Source organism: Pseudopipra pipra, chromosome 16 (genome assembly GCF_036250125.1).
Source record: "Pseudopipra pipra isolate bDixPip1 chromosome 16, bDixPip1.hap1, whole genome shotgun sequence".
Taxonomy (NCBI): Eukaryota; Metazoa; Chordata; class Aves; order Passeriformes; family Pipridae; genus Pseudopipra; species Pseudopipra pipra.
In genome coordinates this window covers 11,163,997-11,190,144 of record NC_087564.1, presented here as the reverse complement: position 1 = coordinate 11,190,144, position 26,148 = coordinate 11,163,997, and the positions used below count along the sequence as shown (strand labels likewise).

The following is a 26,148-nucleotide window of genomic DNA, read 5'->3' as shown; positions in this document are numbered from 1 at the left end:
AGGCAAGAATCAATTCTTCTCCAAGTCCTTGGCCCACAGCAGAACTGAGAGCAGCACTTGGGCAACTTCTGCTTTTCTTTGGTTTTACCAGTCCTGTGCTGCTGCAGTGAAGCTCACGAGAAGGTCTCCAGCCTGGACACTGTGCTGCTTTCATTTTTATTTAGCAGTGATAAGTATGGGGTATTATCTATGCATGTACCAACAGCACAAAAACAATTTAATTGAATCTCAGTTTTAAAAAAAGAAAAAAAAAAAGTGTTACCTCCCTTTGAGGTTTCTGGGAGCGGTGTCATATTTTCTTCACAACCCTGGGGCCTATTTTCCTATTTATAATAGTTGAATGAGTATTTTCTGATTATGCTCAGTATTTCTGAGTATGCTTCAAAATGTAGTTGAGTTCTGTGAAATCTCATTGTATTGACAGAAAAGGGCAGATTCAGATGCCATGTCAGCCTGGTTTGTACTGGTGTAAACATCTTGACTTTGTTGAACCTGATCAACTCTTTTGCCTTGCATTTATGTAGTTCTCCCTTCACAAAGCTGTGGGCTTGTGAACTTGCATATGACTAACTCTGTTCTCACTGAAGATCCTTCAAGCCTCTGTTATATGCAAGGGGTTTTACTAATCCAGCTGAGAAACAGCCTTTTTGGGTATGTTGGTTGTATCTAAAAGCTCTGTGGAATGAGGGATCAGGAAATCACTGCTCTGAACTCTCACTGTTCAGAGATGCTGGCTCTCCTATTTGAGTAACAGAAAACATCCTCTAAACCATTGTATGGAAATAAGGGAATCTTGTCACACACTAGGCTTTGACTAACTGGTGTAGTATTGCAACTTCCACTCTGACAGTTGCAATTTTCATTTGTTTCTCACTGAGACTTAAAGCTCAGAAGTGCCTTGGACTGACTTTTTTTTTTTTCTAAAGGAGTTTACCAATAACTATTTTAAATAGAGTTTGCTATTATTTGCTGTCTTCCTACACTTTACAGGAAATTGAAAGGGAACAAATGAATAATTTGGTAAGTATAACTAGGAAAACACTTTCATATATGTGGGGTAAACTAACTGAACCATGGTCAGTGATCTTTTGGTTTTATGCAGTGGTTACTGCAATAAATGTGCTATGAGGTACATTATATTCTGAAAGCTACATTTTCTTTGGGATGACAGAGGTGTGGGTTACTGTATTATGTTGTTCTGCAGGGAGCTGACTGTGGCAGCACAAAGGAGAGGAAGTTGTCAGGATGTGGGCAATGTATGCATTAATCTCCATCCTTGTATTTTTGTGGTGCACTGTTACTGTCTTACAAGTTGCAGGATTTTTTACGCTGAAAAAATTTGGGAGAGTTATGTGCCTTTTTGCTTTCATTCTCAGCCAGCTTCATGCTGATGAATAATGAGATTTTAATGATGTCAAAATTATGGCCTGGAAATTTGATATCCAAGTCATGAAATTTGTTATGTTTGGTTTAGTGAGGCAACACAGGTTTAACCTTGTCTACAATAGGTTTTTATCAAGACAGCCAAAAAAAGTTCACACATCTCACTGACCAGATACACTTAAAACACTTTTTATTGAGAATGTATTATGAGTCAATAGTTCCTTTATGAAGCTTTCCAGAAAGTCCATTTCTGTAGTATTTTGACATGATATTGGAGGCCACAGCTCTTCATTGTAATAGAACCAGAAATTTTCTAGTGGCTGATCACTTTCTTCCATTAACTGAATTTACATCTTCAGAGACCAACACAATTTGATTCTGAAACTTTTGAAACTAGGACCTCTACTAAGTTAAGTCAACAAGGACCTGTCCTGAGTTAGCTGTGTTAATAACTCAAACAGAAGCAGAGCACGACAGTTTTGTTAGTTCATTGATTTGACTTAATTAGCGGTTCAGCAAGAGGGCAATAAGCCATAGATCAACTCAAATATTAAGTTTAATTCTGTGAGAAAATAACACTGTTAATAATGGCACTTAACTAGTGCTTACTTTCTAGTACACAGTATATACATATAGAAGCATACAGTACACCTTCCTGTTCAGAGGTTTACATTTAAATTATACACTTTAAGAAATAATTTAATAAACTCTTTGCAAATTCTTTTTACATCAGTAGGCTGATTTCTATCTTGCATATATACAGTATTTTATTCATATTTATTTAAATGTGAAATAGATAAGCCCCTATTTACAGTCATCAGAAACCTTCAGGTATTTGAAATGGAAAGGCCCCATTCTCGAGAACTTTGTAATTTGTCCATTAAATTTCTCTCTAGATTAAGATAACATGTATTTCCTTAAGTATTTTACTGCACTTGCTCCTCTACTCTTCTTTATATAAATATTGGAAAGCTCTCCCTTTCTGGGATACTGCTTTTTAAGAGATACCACGTGAGGGTGCTGCAATAAGTCCAGAATTTTCTTAAGAGAACAGCAGCCAGGCAGGTCCATGGCACAGTTGCTTTGAGGCAACTAATAAATCAAATTATCTCTTAAAAGAGGTTGAGTGGATACCAGTCTTGTTCATTAAATTATCAAAGTTGTTTGTATCTATGATTGCCATCACATTTAGTATTTATCAAGGATAAATGCAAACATATGTAGCTCTGTGGCAATAAAAAAAAAATTAGGAAAAAATCAGATTTGATATTTCAAGCGTAAATTACATAAAACCCTGTCTTTCTCCATCTCTTAAACAGCAGCTTCCATTCAAATCATTGAATAATATTTGGGTCATCATAAAGGAGTCACGCAAATGAAGTAAACATGAGTGTAGAACAGTACCAGCTATACAAGTCCAAGCATGGATGAGAACAGGAGAGAAATGGAATTTAAATAAATGGGGCAGAGAAGTGAAAAAGATAAAGAGAAATTATAGAAGAGCCATGATCTGAAACTGAGAATTTAACACAGAGAGAAAGGAACAGAAATAAAGGCAACAGTCCTGTTGGAGACAGAAAGTAAGATGTCTTAAGAGAAGGAGGAAATGGAAGTAAGGAAGGAACGTGGAAGTTAAAATTGCACTTCGTGCTGCCTGTTCAGCCGCACTGTTCTGGCAGTGTCCCAGTTCTGAAAGCCCCTATTCACACCAGATAAGGCAGTTCCTCCCTGCTGGAACTCCTCCTGCATAATGGGACAGAATTTCTTTAACAGATTTTACGTGAGGGATTTAATGTGGTGCATTATGAGACCTAATTTTCCTCAGATGGGAAGGAGGAATCTCTTTGCTTGACAGCTGTAAGGAAAGATTTTTTTTTCTTAAGTACTTCTGTGTGGAAGTGAGTTTGAATGACCAAGATGTGCAGAAATTCATAGAAAACCTTTCAAGAGGGAAAAAAATCAAGCAAAACATCCAGTATTGTATCAGCATAGAGGCACTATAAATGAGTGTGTGAGTTGGACAGAGTGATAAAGAACAGCTTCATTCCTTAACATGGTTTTCATCAAGGGCTAAAACTGTGAAGTAAACTGATGTAGTTATGCTGGATAGTTTTTGTGTGGAGAAAACACCATAGAAGTAAGATTATTTACTGTATAGTCTTTAAGGGTTAGAAAGATTTCAATAAACTATGAAAAGTTGTTAAAAAAAGGACTAATGGAGAGTCTTCCACCAAAATGCTGACAACTTAAAGATGCTTGTGTATGAAGAAGATAAGCAAAGATGACTATGAGAAGAAATTGAGTAATGTTGAAGGGAAGAGGTATGAAAAGTCTGTTCCTCATCTGCTTTCCCCTTAGCACTTAAGCATGTGCCTCTGCTGACAGATAGGACCAGCTATCAGATGAGATTGTGCTCTAAGCAATGGAAAAGATTCAGATCTGGGTTTGCTCCATGTTTTTATTATACCTAAAGCTTGAAAAGCCACATTTTTTGCATAAAGTCACGTGGAATTTGAACTGTGCTGTGACAGATTAAGCAACAAAACAATGCTGTGGTGTTGCAGGGAGAGTAACAAAGATGTCTCCTGGCCCCCAAACCAGTGGGAGAATCTCAGTTTCACTTGTACCCCTCTGTCAATAATGCAACAGCAGCACGGGAACAGGCAGTTCTTGGGTCAGTGCTTTGTAGTTTGTTGTTGTGGGTAATTATTCATGTGCTTCCTGCAGCATGTTTGTGGTTCTTATGTATTTCATCAAACCAGTAGAATTTGGTGATCTGGGCTGGATTTCTTCATCCCTACTGTGAAATACAGAAACTAGACTTTACTGTGTATCCAAGAATCCCATTGGGAGGCACTTCCATTTCTGGGAGGTCAGCAAAGGCTGATGCTGACTGGGATTCCTAGATATTACTCCCATTTTAAAACCTTGTATATATTGAGGAATTTTATATGGTTTCCAAACCTTTAGTGATACCCTAGATTAAAGAGAGTTTAATTTATTTGTTGCAAACATATCCCTTGAAAATACAAACTGTTAATCATAAACATATTTATTTTTTAAGATAATTACTCTCATTACATGAACATATGTGGACCATAACACTTAGCCAGACAATCTTTACTAGTTAAATTCTGATTTAACTTTGTAAACCACTGTGTCCTTCATTTTCATATGTGGAACAAACATCTTTAGGTTCCCTTAGAATTAGTCAATAAATATTTCTGGATTCTTGAAATGTTTTAGGATGCAAACAAAGGACTGGAAAATTAAAACACATTTTTGTTAATTGTTATAGCTAGGAAAAAAAATCACTTTACCATAAACTTTAAAACAGGTTAGTTGGTGTGAGAAAATAATTTCTGAAAATGGTAAATTAGGCTTCTTTTAGAGGGGATTCAGTGATGGAGAAAGAAATTAAATAATTTAATTTATAATTAACATTTACTATTTGGGCATGTATAATTGGATCATATGATCTTCAGTAAAGATCATCTATATAATCTTCATTGAAAAACGCTATTTACTTCATCAAGGATAGCACTATCACTTCTTTGTACAGAAAATAAGGTAATACCTTTTTCTATACAAGATACAAGGTGCTGTGTCTTCAGTCAAGACTTCAATAAACTGCTTAGTGATTTCTTCAGACAGGAAGATTAGAGACATGAAGACAGAGTTTGTAACCAGTTCAGTGCACTGAAGGTATCAGATGTCACAGGTATTGCAGCACACTGGCCGGAGCCTCACGCGACTTCAGCAAACAACTATTTGAAAATTAAGACTGTTGCATTCAGCTGCAGTGGAAGCTCCTTCCAGCCTCTTGGTTGGGACTCTTTAATGTCTCTGAGTGCCAACACAGCAGTATCACAGTCCCAAGAACACCAAGCACTGCAGTAACAGAGCACCAGGGGGGTTTGTCACACCTATGTCATGACTTGCTGTACTACTGTGCGCTCGTGAGAACACCCCTGATTCCCACAGTGTATCTTTTTAAGCAAACGTCGCAATTTGTTGGGAAAGTTTTTGTTAATATATCTGTAGAGCAGAGGCATTACAAAGCTGCTTGAGAAAGCCAAGAATTTGGATAAAATCGTGGTAAAATGCAATATTCGAATGTAATTTATATCCGCAATTCTTCCTTGCAGGTTAGTAAATGTGCTTACCAAGAGAATAACGTAATAGGGTGTCCACAGCGTGAACTGTGTGCAGACTGTGGCAATCAAAAGCCTGTGCACTGACGGATCCAACCGCCCGGTGTCTTGATCCAGTGGCGTGGCCTCTTTGCGTATCCGCAGGATTAACGTGAGCGCGTAGAGCACCGCGATGGCGGGTACGACGTACCCGATGAACACCATGATGGCATCCGCTGCCTCTTGGTTCTGCATCTTGGAGCACTCAATTATTTTGGTGGACACGTGATTGCAGACGTAGAACAGGAGAGATGAAAAACTCGTCAGCATGGCACCGCCCCAGATGAACCCGCAGACGTGTTTGGTGTTGTACACACTCGACATGTAAGTTCTGGGGAGAGCACGTTCGATGTAGTAGTCCAGACTGAGCAGTGTCGTAGAGTACATTGTAACTAAGGACGAGACGTTGAATAAAATAAGAAAGGTAATATAAACTTCATTGTTGGAATTCCAGATGGCCCATTTTGTATTGGCAACACCTAGAAGGTACATCGGTGCCAGAGCGTTGATGATGAGACCAGCAATGGCAATGTTGACAAAGTAAACATCTGGCATAGTCATGGTAGCTTTGTTGTAGAGGTTAACTAGGACCAGCAAGCCGTTGTAACAAAGGCCAATTGGGAAACATATAATGAGGTAGAGTAGGGAAAAGATGGACAGTACAAGGTCGAAGTCATGGCAGAGATGCTGGTCCTCACTGTTCTCAGTACTGTTGATTAAGGCTTCACAGCTCCACATAGTGATTTTAGCTTTTGTGTCTTCTTTGCTGGTTACCAGCTTTTCTGTAGAGAGAAAAATAGTGAAAGTGTTGTTGAAACATTATATTGTAAGTGAAATGCAGTATAGTGTGAAGAAAACATTTTAAACTTGAAGATTATATGCATCACATAGCTGACCTTGTTAGTCTAGGAGAAACTAATCTGTGATTCAAAATGTTGTGAGACTAGAGGAACTGGGAAGTGAGATGAAAGATTTAGATTTTTTTAATAGGTCAGTTTGTATTCAGACTTCCAACCTATGACCATTTAGTTCTGAAAAAAAAAAACAATGGACCTCTGTAGTCCAAGGAACCTAATATCAGGGCAGCCTGACTTTCAAAAAAGGCAAGAGTTAGCTATCATTTCCTCTCAAAATAGCATGAATTCTTTAAAGTATGCTACTATCAGTTGTTATCCAGCCATCTTTGCTTTATGGTCAGTAAGGAGATAACGTTTTAACTGAAATAACTGAACTTCAAAGCAATTGTGAAAAGTCTCTTTCCAAAATGCAGAAATAAGAAATAACCTCTAAAGTACAACTCAAAACCTGCACTTAAAATCACAGTTAGGATTCTTGCCAGCTCATTTCTGGGCCAGTGTGGAGTTTATGCAGCAGGTGATTTCCCGTGTACTCCGACACTGTCACACACTCCTGTGGTTTTTTGCACACTTCCCTTTCAGCACGTACAGAAAAGTGTAAGCACACATACCTGCATTCTTTCCAGAGAGAGAGAGCAAGATTTAATCAAATCCCCAATAAACATTGTGCAATGAAAATGAATGTTACTAGACAACATGCTATACTCCGTGAACCATATGGCTGAATTACACAGCGTGGGGTTTGTAAGCATATGAATACATGGGTGCCTCTCTCTAGTGCTAATTCTTTGACACTTCAGTCACAGTACAGAATTTGCCCCCAAATCACGTCAACTTTCATGATTTATTTCCCATTGCAGTTGTTTTGTGTACATTTTTCTTATAAATGCCATAACCTGTGCCAGAAATCAGGCTAAAAATACAGTCATTTTAGCTGGGCAAGCAAATTTTTATTCCATTGTCCTGTGCTGGCTTTCCTCAGAGAAGTGACTTCTGTGGCAGCAGTACCAGCTGCAGTTCTGTTGTTTTCAAAGCCTGTTTTCACCTTTGTGGGAAAACTTACTTTTTTGGTTCACTTTCTCAATTCAGTTTTTTAGCTATAGTACTGCATATGAATGGACTGTATCATATCTTTACATTGTCTTTCCATCCCCATGCTATTTTTGAGCACTGAAAACAACCCAGTTTGTTTTCAGGAAGCATCTGTTGTTTTAAGTTTTTAAGAAAGAAAAAGCAAAGCTGTTTTTTGCGCAGTTGAAGGGAACCAAAACTACATTGAACTGTTATGACTTGATTCAAGCAAAGCAACAGACTGGAACCAGATATTGCAAATATATGCATTATGGTGAGTGCAAGGGTGACTAAGCACAGGCATGGATACAATCACGTAATTCCATTATGTAGGTTTATCCTTAAGCATGTAGCTTTGATTACTCCAGACTGAATTACATCAGCCACAGAGTAACTTGCCTGTATATTGTCTCAGAAGATCAACAGTCTTTGCTACCACACTTTGTATTTTACAGAGCAGGGGGATGTCTGGTTTCACAAGTGTTTTTAGTAATTACCCCTTTTTTCTTTACACAGTTTAACACGATTCTGTTTCAATGAAATAGTGATAGAAACGGCAGGTGATTCTCTGTGTTAAATAGTCATCTGACGAAAATTACAATATTTACATCTGAAATGAGCAAAAATAAAATCCAAATAGAAATATTTTCGTAAGAAATTTTGTTGATGACTTTTAAGTTACCAGGTGAGATATTTTTTGCCACTAATGCCGAAATCACCCATGTTTAATGGTCACTTACCGGCGAAGGCACTGAACCTGTTTGCTGTGCTGTGCAGGCCCAGCTCAGCACTTCTCACCCAGCCGTCTCTTTTGTCATTTTTAAAGGCAGTTTTGCCGTCACAGTTTTACCGTGTCTGGGTAAGTCCTTGCGATCCCTGAACGCAGCTTGACTCGCTCAGTCTAAGCTGACCCCCTTCCCTCTCCGGTCACAAGGAGCTCTGTCTGCAGTCCCAGGTTGACTCTGTTGCATAAGTGAACGCTGCAGCCTCTTGTTTACAGTGGCCTGACTCGGCCGGCCGCGGCACTTCCCAGGTTCTCCTTGCTTTTAGACCCGGGATCAGGTTGAAAACGAAAGCCGGCCGTGGGCAGGGAGCGGGGAGCGCTCCGCGCCCGCCGCCGCTCCGCGCCCGCCGTTCCCACGGCGCGGCCGCCGCGCTCCGGAGCCTCTTACCTTCCCTTCACATTGGCATTCCTCCGAGCCGCATTCCCGAGGAAGGAAGCCGGCCGCGAGGCCCCGGCGTGGTTCTCCTGGGGAACATGGTGCTGGCCGTGCCAGCGCCCGCCTGGGCGCTGCTGCCTGCGCTGCACTTGTTTTTGCTCTATAAGTTACTCACAAGTTTCTGCTTGGCTTGGCAGCCGCCTGGCCCCTCCCTTTCCCTGTTTACAGCCAGTTTCAAGAAGTGAGAGGCTCCGGTCGGAGCTGTGTTGGATCCAGCTCGCTTTTGTAGTCTCTGGGTTTCAGATTTACTGCTTAAAATACACGGGGCTGCCGGAGCACGCAGGTTTGTCGTGGTATTGTCATCGGCGCTGGGGGTCTCTGGGGACGCTGCAGAGGCTGTGCCATTCCCTGCGACTGCAATCAACAGCCCCTGGTTCAAGAGCGTGGGGTTTATTTTTAACCCGGGATGAGAATGTGTAGCTTTGAGGTTTCAGTTTTATAGGCAATATATCCTGAACAATCGGTATTTAAAAATTCCCGTACTACAAAGTGCACAGGTGCTTGTGGTGCTGGCAAACATGAGCCAGCTTGTAGCACGAGGTAGGAAGAAAAGTTTCTGAGTGTTTAATTTGAATTTGGAGATTGTTTTGGTGTTGTGAAAAGGCATTACGACATGACCCTCGTTTTGTGATGGTGTTACGGGGTTCAGTTCTGCTTCCTTTTTTAAAAAGTTGATTGCTCTCAAGAGTATTTGCGTGTCACTTGCAGTTAATGGATGTGTGGAAATTTTCTACAACTTTAAAATGCCTCATTTCTCAAAAGTTTTTGAACTGCAGGTTGATAATTTATCCCATTCTGAGTTTTGTACTGTTGTGGGTTTTTTGTACTTTTTTTTTTGTTGTTCTGTTGTTTATACATAAACTCCTTGGACTAATGAAATAAAGTTAGTACCTTTGAAATGTATTTTTAACTGATATTACCAATCAAAACAGTGTTGCCTTGCTTTCTCAAAATAATTTGTCATATTTTTACAAATTTGCAGGCTTTATTCCATAGCAAATAAACACCAATGTAAAACTCCTTCCTGTAAAATTAAGCAGGTGTTTATGGAAAAAATACCAGAAAAACACTAAAAATGGTTACTGAGTTTGAGTTCTATCTGACTGCAGTTTGGGTTGGATTTTTTTAGGTAAGGTCTGTCTGTGCTGCTTGGTTTGTATTTAAAGGTTCATTATCAGTATGTAAAACCACTGCAACTCCCAAATGGCAGAAATTTCCTATGGTCCTGTTTGATACATTGTCCACACACAGAATTGTATATGTGCTGTGGATAACTCCATATTACAAACTGTGACATCAAGTGTTTGTTGCCTCGAAACTTTAGAAGGACTTTCATCATCAGAAGTTGATGGGAGAAACAGCAAAGTAGGAAAGGTATTTGTGTAGAAGTACTTTTAGAGTGCTGATACTTGGCCAAAAGCCAATTTCTTTACACTCCATTAAAGCTGAAGGTGGTTTTATTTAGATACAAATTTGCATAAGGTACTTAAGAAAAAACTTCTTAAAACACAACAGGAAAAGTTGAGAGCGCTTTGTGGCAAAGATTATTTTAGAAAAGATGCATGAAACGAACTTTAATTAATGAGAAAGAAACAAAGTGCTGCTCAGTTGTATTACAGAGTCCATAGCTGCAGTCAGGTTTTTTCAGGCATTTTCATTCATAATGCAGCACTAAGTTGCAGAGCAGGTTGGGTCACAGTTTGAAGCATGACCATTCTACACTCAGATTATTTTATTTGACTTAAAGACCCCAAACCTTTATCCAGCTGCAGCACTGTCTGATTTTTTTTTTTGTTTATACACTAAATGGTTTATCTACTTGCTTGCTCTGTTATCATCTATATGTTAGGTAGCTCTTACCTAGTTTATCTGACCTCTGAATATGTGTTTTCACAAGCTGTAATATCATTATAAATGTACATAGCTAATAAAGCTGGTGCCAACAAGGCAAGTCTCTAAAAAGGCCTAAGACTCATAACTTCATCATGTTTTCTTGAGTTCCCACAGGATCTCTTAATTCCTACAAACTGAAACCCAAAGGTGCTGCCTAAGGGAAGGCAGGGCCCTATGTAGAGCTTTGCTGGACAGCACAGATTTGCTTCAGATCTAGACTGAGAAAACTAAAAATCTTGGCCAGAAGTGCTGCATTTATACATAAACCATGACTTAATAGACTGTCAGCTCCTCATGAGGGTTTGAAAGTTTTTGAAAGTGTCGTGCTAAATATTACTTATGGATTAGTTCCTAGAACTTTAAATAGTGGATGATCAATATTTCTGGAAGAAAACAAACCTGCAATTGGCTGTACCTCAAGGGGAACATTCTCTGAACTCTCAAGTGTGAGAGGATGAAGTGTCACACTGCTGTTATGTCTCAGCCTGGGTAACATGACATTTCTTTAGGCTTACTAGCTTATGTACATACCATAGGGATTAACAGAAAACATGTTGGCTGGATATACAGAAAAATAAAACTCAATTGCCCAGGTTAGATGTGAGGGGCAAGAAAATGCAGCAGTGCAGGCAAGTAGGTTTCAGAATATATTTTCCTCATGCAATTGCTGAGTTGGTGCTGTTTATAATATAATGATACAGCTCAGATAAAATGCTTTTAACATGAGTAGAGAAGAAAATCCTGCTTGATACTGGGGGCTGGGCTGAAAAACAGGCCCCTTCCAACCCTATCATTTTATGTCTTTGTGGCGCAACCATTGACCAGTTTGGCGGGTGGTAAGTTTGTAATTGATATCGGCTCCATTTGTAGCGTGGTTAGTTCAGTGCAATGCAAGGTGAAAGCAGGCACAACTAAATATTAAGAGTAACTGATACACAGTAGCACTGAATATAAGTCTGTCTTGGATGCTTAAAAAGGAACAGATTAAAAAGCAAGAGTAGGTCAGTTGGAAGAGAGGGAGCAAGGAGTTGGCCACCCCAGCAGGTGAACTAATGGAAGAACATGGTCCCACTGATTTCACCCTTCACTAGGCTCAGGGTTTAGAAAACCCTCTCCCTTTGCAGTATAACTTGCTTTAGTAGCGGCAAAACAATAATTAAAAACAAAACCCAAGGAAACCTTTGACTCATACGACCCAACTCTTGCCTACTCCAGCTTCATTCTGCACAATTTGAGTGCCCATTTCCACCTTTATAGCTTATTGCCTCCCCTTGGGCCAGCGTTATTTCTTAAATGTTCCTTCTGTCCAGGCATAAATTCTTATGTACATCTCCTTGTTCTTAAAAGAAGTCTTGCATTTCACATCTGCCTGGCTCTTGCTTTCCTCTTTATGTCTCCCTGATGACTCCTTTACAGTTAAAGTTGCATCTCCCACCATTATTTGCTCATACGACACACGGTATCATACTTGACTTATGACAGGGTTTCCAAGTACTCTTTCACTTCTACTTCTCTTGTTATTTTCCTATGGGACATCCCAGGCTTTTCTTAGGCATGTTGAGTCAACAGGAAAAGGTACATTGTCAGGAACTATAAGGATGTATTTCTGTTGCATGTGGGATGAGTACAGAGATACTCATGTTTCTGAAAACTGTTCTTTGCCCTTTGCTCATCCCTTGAGGTTGCTCACTCTGCTTTTCTAGAAATTCTGACTATATTTTGTTTTCAGAGCACTTCAAAGCTTAGCTCCTTCCTGTGACCTTCTTTATTGTTCCACATACGTTGGCAACCTCTGCCACTTGTTTATCCTTTCATTCTGTGAGCACCATCTTAGTGGTAAATCATCTGCATAGCAGCTGCCTGGTCCTTCAGATCCCACTTGTGCCATGATAATCTGCTTACTGTCCCTCTTGGGAACCTAAATAGATGCACTTTTTTTCCCCTGTTTTGATGTTTTGGTGTTGTTGCTAAATATATAAATAATATAAGGTAAAGGTATTAACATAATATGACTGTTAACAATGTCAGCTGCACACTTTGTTGCTATTTAGACTGTTCAGCTCTTTGGAATCTGAGTTCATGTAAGGCCACATCAGAAGTAAGTCTCTGCAAATTGCTGTCACAGGTCACTAAGCATCAACAAATGAGTTCAGATGTTCTTCTGGTTTGAAAGAAAGAGGAAAACTTGATTTTAGGTTATGGCAACTGTTTTTTAAAATGTGCATCTTCTCTAATAGGTTAGATCTACAGAACTTTCTTCTGTTTTCAGAGTTCATAGAGGATTGCTCAGAACAACGTGTGTACCCCTCAGACATGGATAACTATTTGCTTCAGTTTCTCTTCCACCCCTCAATATTTAAGCAGCTTAAAGCTTATGAGAACAGATAATGTACTTCAATAAAGAAAGACAAAAAAGATCAACTACTCTGGAAACCATAATAAAAACTGCCAAGTGGTGTTTTTAAGAGCCTGTTAGATCTGCTGGAGAGAGTCACTGTGACAGTGGTCTGGAAGGTTCTAATAACCCAGTGCTACAGGGTCAAAGTTCTGTGGAGAGGAGATAGTCCAGCATTAGGGCCCCATAAGATTCGTGTGGAAGGAATCCCATGTTCAGACACAGATATTATCTGCCAGGCACATCTGCCATTCTGGATAAATCCTCCTCTTTTTGTGCTGTTTGTTTCTTTGCAGTGGAGCCCCTGTGGGGGTTTGGTTGCCAGTGGCTGTGCCCTCCTGGCAGCTGCTCGGGAACAGGGCTCTGCATGGGTTAACTCTATAAACTCAGTCGTGTTTTGATAAGTTCTCTCAGTGTCCCAGTATCAGATGAGTGTGACTGGTCTCCTGCTCCACCTCTTCCCGACTCCAGCTTTATCACTGAATTCTGTAAGAGCCTCTAATATGGAAAACATGACATATAGTTTCTTTTTTAGCGTTTATGTGCAGCAAAAAAGAATTCACCTTAGAGTGAACACTGCAGCTCTTAATACATCATATAAGTGTGGTGGGTTAAGGTTTCACTGCTGCAAAAGGTGAAATACCTTATTTTTGTGCAGTTCTTCAGATGGGGATTCCATCAGGCAGAATGAATTTATGCAATGGTTACTTCTATTCACCTACAGGCAGCTTCACTGCCTGAAATGAGATACAATTTTGAGATGCCCAAATAGCCACTAGATAATACTTTTTTAAAAAAACCTGAGTTATATGCAAAACAAAGCCCCTGTAATTTTCCTAGTATTCATATTTGCTTCCAGTAACTTACGGTGTATTAAATAACAGGAATAATTTGAATGAATGTAGTATTAGAAAATCAGCTTACATAAGGTGCTTTGGGTTCTGGATTTTATAAAGTTGACCAGTTGGAATACAAGAAGTGACAGCTTTTAATCATCAGCAGAGTACACAGCGCCATTCAGAGTGCTGAACAGCCAGTTAGCACTGCTGCAGTTCTGGGCTGTGTTGTCAGAGCCCTTAGAAGCTGATTTTGATGCAGCTATCCTCTTTTAAAGCTAAGTGGCAACAAACTTAAATAAAATTCAGTGTCAAGGTGACTGAGAGTTGCTATGTATATATATTATTTTTTTTAACTGAACCATGGAAACCAAATTAAAAAATAAAATGTCAGTTTCTTGTAAAGCACACAAGAAAATATTTTCGTTCAGTTTAAAAGTGAATGTAAGTTGCAGATTCTTTTCATATGAAATATTTCAACTCAGTGGATCTAACAAAGGTTACATGGACCTTCAGAAGGCTGCAGTTGTGATGCTGATGTTCAGAACAGATGGGACTTGGTAGATTTACACAGTAGACACACTTTATCCCACTGTTTTTAGTTAAAGTATTTAGTTCATTTATTCTGTTTTAAGGAATTGAATACACTAGGTGGCCAATATCATTAAAGAATCTTTCTTAAATGATAATCATCAATGTTTAACTCTAGGGGGTTTTGCCCCCAGTATGTACAGACACTTAAACTGGAGGGCAACAAGTCAGTTAATAGTGGTTTGAGGGGGAAATTGTTTATGAAGCTTATATGTTCCTTTTTTTGTATAAAGATTATCAGATCATGAAGACTAATTTAAAACTTTCTGCTAAGGCCTTTTTGTTATTTGAGAAAATATAACATTACAGGGCAGTTTTATGGTAAAATCGTTTCTCTAGGTAATTTCTTTAAATCATAGGTGCCACATTTGCACCTCTTACAAAATAGCAAGTGCCCAGATTTCTGCATTTCCAGCATTTTGGAGCTGCTCAGGTTCCAGGTAAGGAATGTCTGTACTTCTGGTTTATGTAAATCAGCATCACTCCAGTCAAGAAGAAAGATTCTCACCAGTCAAAATTAATGCAAATTATGCCAATGCTAGGCATTGCAGACTGAATTTATTCCAGGAAAGGAGTGTCAAAGGTGCATGGACTGTGCTGGAATTACTCTGTAAATGAGCTGGCACAGTGAGCTGGCAGGGTGGAAACAGCAGCTCTTATCTTCCCCCACTGTTTGTCAGCTCAGGGCTCGTGGCAGGGAACACTGCTGAAATTTGGCAGCACAGAAACATTCCCCACAGATATTTTGGTGCCAGTTGCAAAGACTGACAGGAGGCACAGATGGTACTTTTCCTGGAAACTATAATATAATGCTGTTTCCTATTAGAAACGTCGGCGAAAGCTGACCCAGTGACTTATCAGCAAGACATCACGTTGGCTGTGTAGGAAACTGTTGTGGAACAGACTCTGACTGCAGGGACCAGGTTTCCAGTAAATGCAGAAATATTGACATAGTCCTGTATCAGATAACATATACAGGAATTAGTACGAAAATGGTTTGAGTTTTAGAGTTTGAAGGGAAAAATCGTCCCTCAGCAGATTTGCGCTAAAGCTGAAATGACTTCAAAATTTGTCACATCCGTTGGAGATAAACATATCTTTCTGTTAATTGTCAGCAAGCCCGAGACATCTTGTTCCTGACACTCCTGTGGCTTTTCGTTTCCACTGCTTGGTGAAGGAAATAGCATTTTCTAGCTGCCTCCTGGATGAACTTGAACAATTACTGATTACATCTTATTCCATTTATAATGTCTGAAAAAAAATCTTTTAACTTTACATTCTAGGGGGTCCAAGTATAATATTAATGCTGATCTAAGGTTATTATTAGACTGCAAGATTTGGAGAAGGGGCTTGCAATTAATTAAGAGGCATCTTACAGACATGAATGGGCTCTGACTTGTCCATGTACTGCTTGTCATGTATCACTCCTCCCTCTACTTTATCAGTGACAGGGTTTTTTACCCCTTAGCCATCAAAATTTTCTCCCAATAAACTTGATTTCTTATAGGGCTCCCCATTGCAGCCATATGTATATATGAAACCTGAAAAAGCCAGGAATAACCTTTAGCACTTTCTGTTCTGGGATGTTGGCAAAGGGTTTGACAGGTTTAAGTATTTGATGATTTGATTTGAGTCCTTGGCCATCCTTTCACAGGTCTGTGGGTGTGGAGACTTCCTTAGATACTCCTAAAGGGTGTTGTTTTTCCAGCCCAGTATGAGGCTGGGAAAATGTTTCCAAGGGCAGAAAAACCCAAGTAGTACTAGGAGAAGAAATGAGCAAAGGAGTCTGAGAGCTCTGTAAACCAGGACTGTTTAAACCTAAAGCTTCCCTCTTCAAAAACATCTGTACCTGTAGCCACCTGTTATCCACAGTGTGTCCGTTCCACGGTACTTTGGAAAGCCGTGGTTAGGATTTGTACAAATTCCTGGGACTACAGCCAAGTAAATGACATGGAAATAAATACTAGTGCTTACTAATTGCAGTGTATTGATTCACATGGTGCACAGCAATCACTTCTTTAAAAAATGTGAACAGGTTTTTTTGTAGAGATTTTTTAGTGTCCTTGGTAGGTAACACGCTGCTTTAAAAGTCTTGCACACCCCAGGAAGCCAGCACGACTTCTGTAGCAGATTTGTTACTGCAGGAGCCTCCATATATGAAATTATATTGGGTTTGCATGGCAAGGTGTTCAGTTTTATTTCTCATTACCCTACTCTAATTTGATTGGTAATAAATTAAATTAATTTTTCTGTAAATTGAGTCCATTCTGCTCAGGATGGTAATGGGTGAGTGATCTCTCCCTGTCCTTCTCTTGACCCATAAGCCTTTAGTTATGTTTTCTCTCCCTTGTCCAGCTGACAAGGGGAGCAATAGAGCAGCTTTGGTGGGCACCTGGTGTCCAGCCAGGGTCAGCCCACCTCAAAAATAAATATATAATCTGCTTCCTCCTCTGCTAATGAGTGGAAGCCTGAGGAGTAATTAGTTTGTCACAGAGCCGGTTTCTTAGTAATGATTGATAAATGGATGTTTTTACAGAGCCCACACAGGCACTGGGTGCTTATGAACAGTAAAGCATAGTTTGCAGGGAGGTCACTGGAGCCTGCTAGTCTGTCCTCAATTAAATGAGCCATACTTGTTGTAGCTGTTGTGGAAAATATGCAGAATATTCTGATAATCTGTTGTCTGATGTTCAGAGCCTGCACACGTGAGTTCAAATGAATCATTCTGAAGTGCAGATCACAAACATTGATGTCCACATGAATCACTTTGTCCAGACACTTGATTAACTTTTTTGCATCATTTCAGAATCAGTCCAGCTTCTGTAGAAATCCATGGAATTCTGCTCGGGCTGAAGTGATGGGGCCAATCAGACACCTGAAGGATGTGATGCCCGCATGACAAATAGGGTGCTGCCTTTTGTGCTGCTTTAGCATTTGTATAAGAACAACATAAAGTTCAGCTGACAGAGCCCTAAGGGAAAGTAGGTGTTCTGCTACATACAGTAGAAAACAGATTTGCAAATATTACGGTGATTAGTGTAGTTAAAAATGCTTAGGGAGGCTCAAAAGGCCAGCAGTTGTTCTGCTTATTCAAAGCTTCTGCTGAAAGCAGTTAGGAAATTTTTGGTGCTTTGTAGTTTGCCTTTGGCTTGCCTTCTCTTATAATATAAATGAAAATGCAATTTAATTGTGAATAATTAGTTAATTAGTTACTGATGTGTCTTTTTATCTGCTTTGCAGTAGTATTTCACAGTCTAGTTTGCTGTGTGTTTATTACTATGCTACAAATAAAAGATTCACAAAGATCTCACTTTCATTGAGAACTTTTTTCTCTATTAAAGACTAACTGGATTAACTTTTGATCAATTCCTCTGCTATACTTCTGCTCTAGTACAGCTTCTAGATTTAATAGACAAGAACATTTAGATCTTGTATATTCAGAGTGATTAATAAAAACCGTAAAAGCACACAGTCATTACCTAATCAGTAAGTGAGAAATCCAGCCTAATGTGCATGAAAATTGATATGCATAAGAAAAGCTACTGAACCTTTCTTTTAGCCAACCAGATAAAAGTGGGAGCATGACAAATTCAAACAATAATGTTTTTCCTGAAGAACTGTTACCTAAAACCCAAACACTGTTTTCTAACGATGGCACCATTCATTCATTGATCAGAGGTTTATATGCATTAGTGCAAAGTGTTTCTAGGCTCTTTAAAAAAACCCGAAATCTAAAAGGAGAAGTGCTAAACCCCTCACCTGGTAGGCTCTGCCTTGCTGTCCCTTGACGGCCGGCAGAAACATTTTGGCCCCTCAAGTCGGACCCTTTCCCAGGAGAGCTCAGCAGAAGCTCCAGTCTCTCATTTCTGTGGCAGGAGTGAACAATGGCAGAGCTGGGGAAGCGGCGCTGCCCTCGGCGGTGGCACCGGGCTCTGACACATGTGACTGCCCCGCACATCCCTGCACATAATCCCTTAAGCCTCGGCCGCACGCGAAAACAAGGGCCTGATCCTGCCATAGGGACAGCCCTGTGCCCCCTGTCCCTGGTTGGGAAAGGGGTTTGGAGAGGTCTTTTTTTTTTTTTTTTTTTTTTGGAAAGGACGAGCTGCGGTTCGGGGAGCGGTTCAGCCTTTTGGGGTCGGTACCTAACGGGAGACAAACAGCGGCCGCATCAAACCAGGGGGGGCTTTGGTGGAGCAAAAGCTTTTTACCACGGGAGTAGCTGTTCTGCAAAGCTGTGCCTGTTAACAGGGTAACAGACCCAGAGCAAAATAAGCCAAGATGGCAAAAATATTCTGTTAGTAGTTTCTGATTTTCTTTAGAGCTACTCATCACAGCTGTGTTTGCCAGCAGTCATATCCCTTCCCACCTCTGAAGCACAACGCTGTTTAGCAAAAGCCTGTAACATCCACTTGGCCTCTGGAGAGTTTAGACAGTAACCAGCATTAGGCTGAAAAAGAGCCAATGTGTGCTTTAAAAAGTACTTTACTGTAAACCTCAGAATTCTTTTAAGCATTCAGAAAGAACATATTAATTGGGGAAGAAAAAAACATGTAAGGAAAATGCTACTGCTCTATCTTCTTAGTTTAATGAGATGGTAGGTAAATGTAAATTCTTTCCATTTGAATAGAAAGTGTGTAATATCATGATTCTCTCTACTTAACTTGAATACAAATAGTCCTTAAATAATTTGCCTTTTTAAACTGTAATGTAAAATTAATTTATGTGTTTTCCTTCCTCCTCAAAGCAGTAAAGTTTAATATATGATTTTACTTATCGACCAAAAAGGAGTTGACCCATAAAATGAAAGAAGAATTTGTCATTCATGTTAGTATATGTGTTTTTTTAAATGTATGTAGTATAAATGTATTTTCTTATTTTATACCATTAGTTGCATATTTTTATTCTTATGGTATCTTAGAGGCTAAGTACCATAGGACTGTAAGACAGACTCTAAGCCACCTGAGAACTTTTTGAGTGTCAGTATTTATGATCTAAGTATTTGCTTAGTTCAGTTATTTTTTCTGTTCCTTTTGGCTATGCTTCTATTGTTCATATTAAAGTTAAAGCCCCCCCAAGTCTCTATTTACAACCTCTATAACACAGAGGCTCTGTTTGTAGGTCCCAAGTTAGTATTTTCCATTAGATTCTCTATTGTTGGAGACTGGTCAAATTATTAAATAAACAAGTACCTCTTTAATCTCAGAAGTAACATTTCTTTGAGAAGACAATGGGGGGTAGCCCAGGATTATGCTTTTTCCTTTTTTTTTTTTTTTTATGGTTTATAGTATTTCATACTTATCACTCGTTTGGATAAGCTGTTATGTATGGTTTGTATTTTGAAACACAGAGGAAAAAACCCCAAACTGTGTTGATTTACATTTGATAAAATGCCAGTGACAGTTGGGTATGGAGTTGAAGGTGAGGTGTGCTTTCCTTTTGAAATTCAGACCTCATAAACTTTAGCGTATGGGCTTTTTGCAGGAGAAGAATGCAGGGACTAGGAGATGGAATAGCACTCCTTCTGTCTCCAGGGAGAGCAGAAGGTAATAATGTGGCTCCTTCAAGTCTGCTGCTCTCTGGGTTTTATAGAGGCAACTGCTTGTTCTTATAGGCCCCACCAGTCCATCACTTATTTCAGTTTGCAGTGCCCACCACCTAATACCTTTTCCATTATCCTGGTTGGGTTTGTCTAGCAGGCTTTCCTGAGGTTTGTTTGAGTGTAGAGATACATAATCCCCAACACAATTATGCTGTGTAACTATTGCTTGTAGTGACAAGTGGTAGTTGATCATCTGTAGAAACCTGGGGTAGTTGTGGGGCAGAGGAGACCGTTGTGCTTTGACCGTAAAGGTCCAACTTTTAACAATATCCATACTTGTAGAACTTGCCCAGGTATTTCTTATGTTTTCCTTTCTTCCCAAAGCAGTAAAATTTAATATATGCTTTTACCTATCAACTGAAAAGGAGATTAACCCTAAAATGAATGAAGAACCTGTGGACAGACCCATGGATGTGGCTTTGTGCTGAGACTGGGTCCTGGCCAGGCAGCTGCGAGGGAACTGGGGGAAATGGCAAACAGACTTGTTTGAGGTTTACTTTAGTGACTTGTTTTTTAACTCTGCCTCACTGCAAAGTCAGCAAGCGCCAGCCTCAGTGAAGGTGGAGCCTCTTCTGTGATCTGTCAGGAAAATTAGCCCAAACTTAAAACACCTTTAAACACAAGCCAGATACTTTTGCTGTGCATGTGGTAGAAATTCAGCAGAATAGGACTCTGGTATGAGCATGATACACACACAGAACCTAATGCACTTTTTCTTTGCCACCACTAAGCAGCAGGGATCACTGAAGCCTTGAGGGTCTCTTCACCTGTTCAATTTGTTGCAGTCTGCTGTTGCTATTGGCTTGATTAATGCGCTGAATTAAATACAACAGTTTCCTCTCCATCTTCCCCCAAACACGGTTCTCATTGCTGATGGTTCTGCAAAGTTAATGCACAACCTTAAAGTTCATAATTACAAGTAACTTGGTTAATATGAAAGCGAGATGTGAGCAGTGCAGGTTTTTGTTTACAGAATGATCTGCAGTGATGAAGTCACCCTGACACACTGCTACATCTGATATGAACTCATAGACAATTCTAGTAATATTTTTTATTTACAGAAGCTAAATATGACAAAAATTAAGTTCTGCTCAATTTTGTTTGGCGGTATAATGACTTTGAGAAGTTTACCTTTTAGGAGTGCTCTAAGCAGTAACTTGGATTAAGGCAGGGTTAGTGATTCAGGTTGATCAAACAAATCACAGCGTTAAAGTGAAAGTAGTTATTTAGGACTGTGGTTGCCAGAGTATTATTTTTATGAGCTAAAGTGGTTTTGTTGAAGCATCAATACAACATTAGTGAATTAGTGGGTGTGTTTGAGCCCTTTATACCCATATGTAATGTGTCTATAAAGAGCAGTTATTCATATTAAGGATTATCAGAAATATTTCTTGGTATACTTTTATCTTAAGCTGGTACCTTCAAAGGAACACAGACAGTTGGTGGCACCTGATAAAGAGACTGTGGTGTGGGCAAAAATCTCCTTCCTCACATGGAATGAGGCCAGTCCCCACAGACATTTCTTCTTTTTTTCTAGTACTGTTGTTTTAAGTGTAAAGCAAGGTGTAATATTAATGGGATTCATTCAGGACTGTTTATTTCTGTTTTATCTTAGTGTGAATATTCAACAAGTTCATATTTAGTCATAACAAGTCTGAAAAGATGTAAAAAATTGAAATTGAATATGCAAATCAGTTGAAGCAAGCAAGACTTATTTGCAAATTTTAGATTAGTTGCTTTGGAACTGCCTTTTAAATGGGCACAGCTTTTGAGTCCCTTTCATTTTTCATCTGCTACAATATTGCAGGTTGTAAGAACTTTGATGGAAAACTTTAAAAAGGCGACCACAATTGTCCCAGTGCTGCAACCCCATTAATCATACATTCGTTCTGCAGAACAAGCATCTCTGGTTTGAGAAATTCACCCAGCTCTCCTAAGGGCCCTTCCAAAGGAGCTCTGCTGGCACTTGCTGCAGCACCTGCCCTGGCACAGCCTCCCTTCTGGTGAGGGCTGGGTGTCCAGGTGGGACCACAAAGCTCAGGGGCATTGCAGGGCACTCAGGCTGCTGAGACAGGTCAATGTTCCTCTCCTTGTGCCCCCTCCCTCATGACAGGAGTGGGAACCTCCTCCCTCGCAGCTCCTTCCTCTGCTGACGTGACTCGGGATCCTCATGTGGTTTTAGGGAGAATCCCTCGGACCTGCTAACCCAGCTAATTCAGAGGAGCTTTCCCAAAGTAAGCTTTACCGAGCTTGTGGTTCATGTCAGTAGCATGCCTTTTGTTTATTTATTTTGAAAAGACTATGATTCTGTTTCAAAATAGAGTTCTCTGCTAAAAACACTGGAAAAAAACCGATAGTTGCATACAAATAGAAGTGATATTAATCAGCAAGGTAAGAATATTGGTGTCTTTTCTAGTCAGTAGGCTTGTTAACTTGGGCTCCTTTATATTTGACCCTGATCTGTATGGCCAAGCTGCTGAAATTCCATTAGGTCATTGCCTGTGTGGATGTATTAGAGACATTTTCTGCTGTGTCTGTGTGCATCTTTTGTCTCTGCATACCTTGGATAATTTTATTAGCTACTGTTTGAAAATGTCATTAGACATCAAATCAGTTTATTTGGCTATTGTGGGCTAATCCAAACATACAGAATATAATACACAGCTCCTGACCTTTTCCTGTTACCAGCAGCTCTTTCCTTTGCAGACCTCAGGTGGTGGGGATGGAGGAAGGGCTTTAACCTTGTGGGTATATTTTAGGAAGGCTACAGGACAGGCTGAAGGCACTCCAGCTCACTTGGCAGCATAGGAGAAACAGGAGAGGAAACAGATGTATAAGAAGAGGAAGAAAGTCCAGGGCATTCCTGTTCTCCTTAATAAATGCTTGGGTGCAGTCTGCCCACCTTTCAACCCTGTAAAGAAGTTGGAAAGCAGCGAGTTTGCCTGCTCAAGACTGTGGCTAATGAGCAGGATTTCACAGCCAACTGACCATGAAGCACTACCAGCTTCTGAGTCCACTTGACTGAACATTACTTCTTGAAATCTTCCAGATTTTGGGGAAACTTCTTGCACAAAAAGATGAGGTTGCATGTTTGTAGAACTGTTTCTTCTAAAGGATATGGAGAATTGAAATGGAGTTAAAACACCATTTCCTCCAGCTGTCCATTTTACTACTGACACTTTTGATCTGTGCTCATATGAAAATACGATTTATTAATAAATCTCTACCCCAAGAGGTATTTTGATAGCATAAATCTATTGTATTTGTTTTTAGTAGCAAATGTTAAAGGGAAGAAAAAAAAACAGAGAAAGAATGCAATAAAAATGTTGACCTCAGTTGGACTACTTGTACTATGAGAAAATGAGATAATTATGGCTATAAAATCCTGTGCCCAAAGAATGAAAACAAACAACAGAGAGAACCAGTACAGTAGGACAGATTCACTGAAATATTTTCTCCATATTAATTCTTAATAATGTGGGCATTTTTTTTTTAAGTAAAGGACTAAAACTGTCCTGGAAAGTGTTTGGCAGCAGTGCAAGAGGATGGTTTATAAACATTTCACACCAGGAAAATATTTGGAAACCAGTAATGTGGTGTTTTGCCACTCCTATTGTAAGCAGCAATAGATGCATTTTTTGTTGCATTAGAGCCATCTGGCAGGTTAGTGGTCCATTTATCTGTTACCTGACAATCATTCCATATAATTTTAGGCCAAATGTTCTTTTGAGGAAAAAAAAAGTGAGCAGAATAAAGGATGTCAGAGCAAAGGGTTAAAGCATCAGTTAAATACAGCACAATAACACTGGAAATAACGTTGCATCTAGTATCTAGATTTTTAAAAGAATTTTCCTTTAAGCAATAGCTAAATGGTTTCCTTAGATTGTTCATGTGTTGCACGAACCATATCAGACCAGTCTGTAAAGTTCAGCATTTTCTCCAGTGTCTGAAATCCTGCTACAAAAGAGTCCTTGCGTCTGAGAGTCTGACACCAAGTAGAAATAAAAGGCTGAAATAATAACACCACTAAATTGGTTTAATTAATTGTATGTTTCTGTACTTAAGCTTTTGAAGGGTGGAAAGTATTGCTTTAAAGACTACCTACAAAACTGGTGAATGAGCAGCAACTCAGGGTGCCACTTCAAAGAGAAACACCCAAAAGAGCAACAGAAGGGAAGCTGCTTTTGAATTCTCTCAGTTCCTCCTGGCAGCCCAGGGCTCACAAAGCCAGAAGTGGTTATTTTCTTTTGTGTTTGTTAGTTACATAACCAGCTCCTGGCAAATAAAGCTGGAGGTGGAGCAGCTGTACAAAGATCCACTTCATAACCTGTGCCTACCATAGCTGCCAAAAGAATCTCACCTGAATTTAGGGTTTTTTCCTTCCTGGCTTAAGGAGATTCCTTACACTGTCTGCAGACAGCCTGATAAAGTTCAGGAGGCAGATGCAGCTCTTGGTTGCACTGGTGGATATTTTGAGATTTGAGCCTTTGCATTTACTCCAGATTTATCCCTTATTGCTGAAGCTGTCAAACAGATCTTGGTTTCCACCATTTTTTATTTTTCGGATTTCTCTGTATCCAATACTGCTGCAGTTAATACTAAAGAAGTAGAAAAAAGTATCTGAAAATGGAAACTTGGATTTTACAAGAGTGCTCAGTCTTTCCTTTAGGATCAGTTGAAGCACCAAGAATTGTGCTTTCACGTTAATCATCCTGTGCCATCTTTAAACTTTGCCTTTGCAGCCGTGTTGTAGCTTCCATAAAGCAGCATCCAGGATGCAGGCTGGTGCTTTACAGCTGTAGATGCCAGCCCTGGCTTTGTTCTGGCAGTTGTGCTCTTTGCCTCCCCATCCACATCCTCCATCCTCCCGCCACCCTCTGCACGCCGCGCGCTGACCATCAGCTGGTGGATCACTGTCTCCCTCATTATTTCCTTCCCACAGCTCCATAATGGCCTGGTCTTGGCTGTGGGACTTCAGTTTGTGATTTACTGGTTATAAAATTTCGGGATTATGTGTGTGCTCTTTCATTGTCTTCAGGTGTCAGCTGTAACACCACTGCAGGGATATTACAGTGCCATCATCTAAAGGATGATTAGGAGACCAGGCTGAGAGTAGCTACTGCTGCTGATATAACAGGTAAAAAGGATCGAGAGAATTTATGCATCTGGCAGTTCTAACCATTTTTTATACTTACTTTATGTGAAATTAGACCTGGAAAGGAGGGACTTGTAATAAGTATGAAATTCTAAAATGTTATCCATGCCCAACTCCTACAAACTTTATTATCATTACCTCTGTATGAATTAAAAGTCAGTTCATGTACACCAGAGCAGCAAATATTGTCAGACAATGTGTAATGGAAATTTATAAGAGCCAATATTTAACATCTTGAAATGAGAAGCATGCAGGATAACTTTTGAAATCACTCGAATTCAGTATATATTACAACAAAATATGAAGGTAAATATTAAGGTTTTTTCATCAGATGGCTTTAAATTAATCTTTGCATTTCCTTTAAAATAAGAAAATGAAGAACCTTTGAGTAATGGAGGGACAGAGTGCTCCTCATATTGCTTGCACCCTGAAGTATGGCACAGAGAGAAAAATTACTTAGAAATAATTCTATTTCTGTGTCTAAACTCTAGTTATTTGAGTCCAGAATGCTTTTAAATTGCCTAGTTTAGGCCTTGATACTGCAAATTAACTTTGGGTAGTTAGATGCATATAGAGAGGCAGAACAAAATCCCACTGAAATCAGTAGGTCTCGTGTGGCCTGGGGTTCTGTCTCATAGGGCTGTTTGCAGGGGGGTTGTTTATTTTTAAAGTGTTTCAAAATGCTTTTCCCAGCTAAGTATGTGACGTTCCACAAATGACAGACGAGTAGTAGCAAACTTCAAGCCCTCTTACAAAGTAGCTTTCCTCGGCTTTGTTTGGGGAGATCTCTTTGATTCTGCTTGTGTTTAAAGTGCTCTGCTGGGTAACCGTGGAACATCCATCTGCTTAAACCAAATTCAAAGAGCATCACAAACTGACACCTGCTTAGGTCTTTAATTAAAAGTGGTTTAATCTCTAACAATCTCTACATACATAAGTAGAAAGTATCTGT

General features: G+C 39.6%; 2 protein-coding genes across 10 annotated transcripts in view; one reads left to right on the top strand and one right to left on the bottom strand.

Annotated features, from left to right (window-relative positions):
* Window positions 1–26,148, top strand: part of C16H7orf50 (chromosome 16 C7orf50 homolog) — a 123,011-nt gene that overhangs the window by 41,258 nt on the left and 55,605 nt on the right. Inside the window, exon 1 of one of the 6 annotated variants that reach the window (XM_064673123.1) lies at window positions 8,921–9,007. The exons of the other annotated variants lie outside the window; for them this stretch is intronic. The gene's annotated coding sequence lies outside the window, so the exon portion shown is untranslated. Of the gene's footprint in view, window positions 1–8,920; window positions 9,008–26,148 lie in introns of those variants that run through there. 6 annotated transcript variants of the gene reach the window in all.
* The window catches only part of GPR146 (G protein-coupled receptor 146), a 49,713-nt gene continuing 25,121 nt past the window's right edge, over window positions 1,557–26,148 (bottom strand). Inside the window, exons 1-2 of one of the 4 annotated variants that reach the window (XM_064673102.1) lie at window positions 18,199–18,508; window positions 1,557–6,358 (exon numbers count right to left, since the gene is read on the bottom strand). In XM_064673102.1, coding sequence (XP_064529172.1) covers window positions 5,310–6,358; window positions 18,199–18,457 — 1,308 coding nt within the window. In that variant the 5' untranslated portion in view covers window positions 18,458–18,508 and the 3' untranslated portion in view covers window positions 1,557–5,309. Of the gene's footprint in view, window positions 6,359–8,244; window positions 8,648–8,676; window positions 8,828–18,198; window positions 18,509–26,148 lie in introns of those variants that run through there. The other 3 variants (XM_064673104.1, XM_064673105.1, XM_064673103.1) reach the window with 3 other exon arrangements.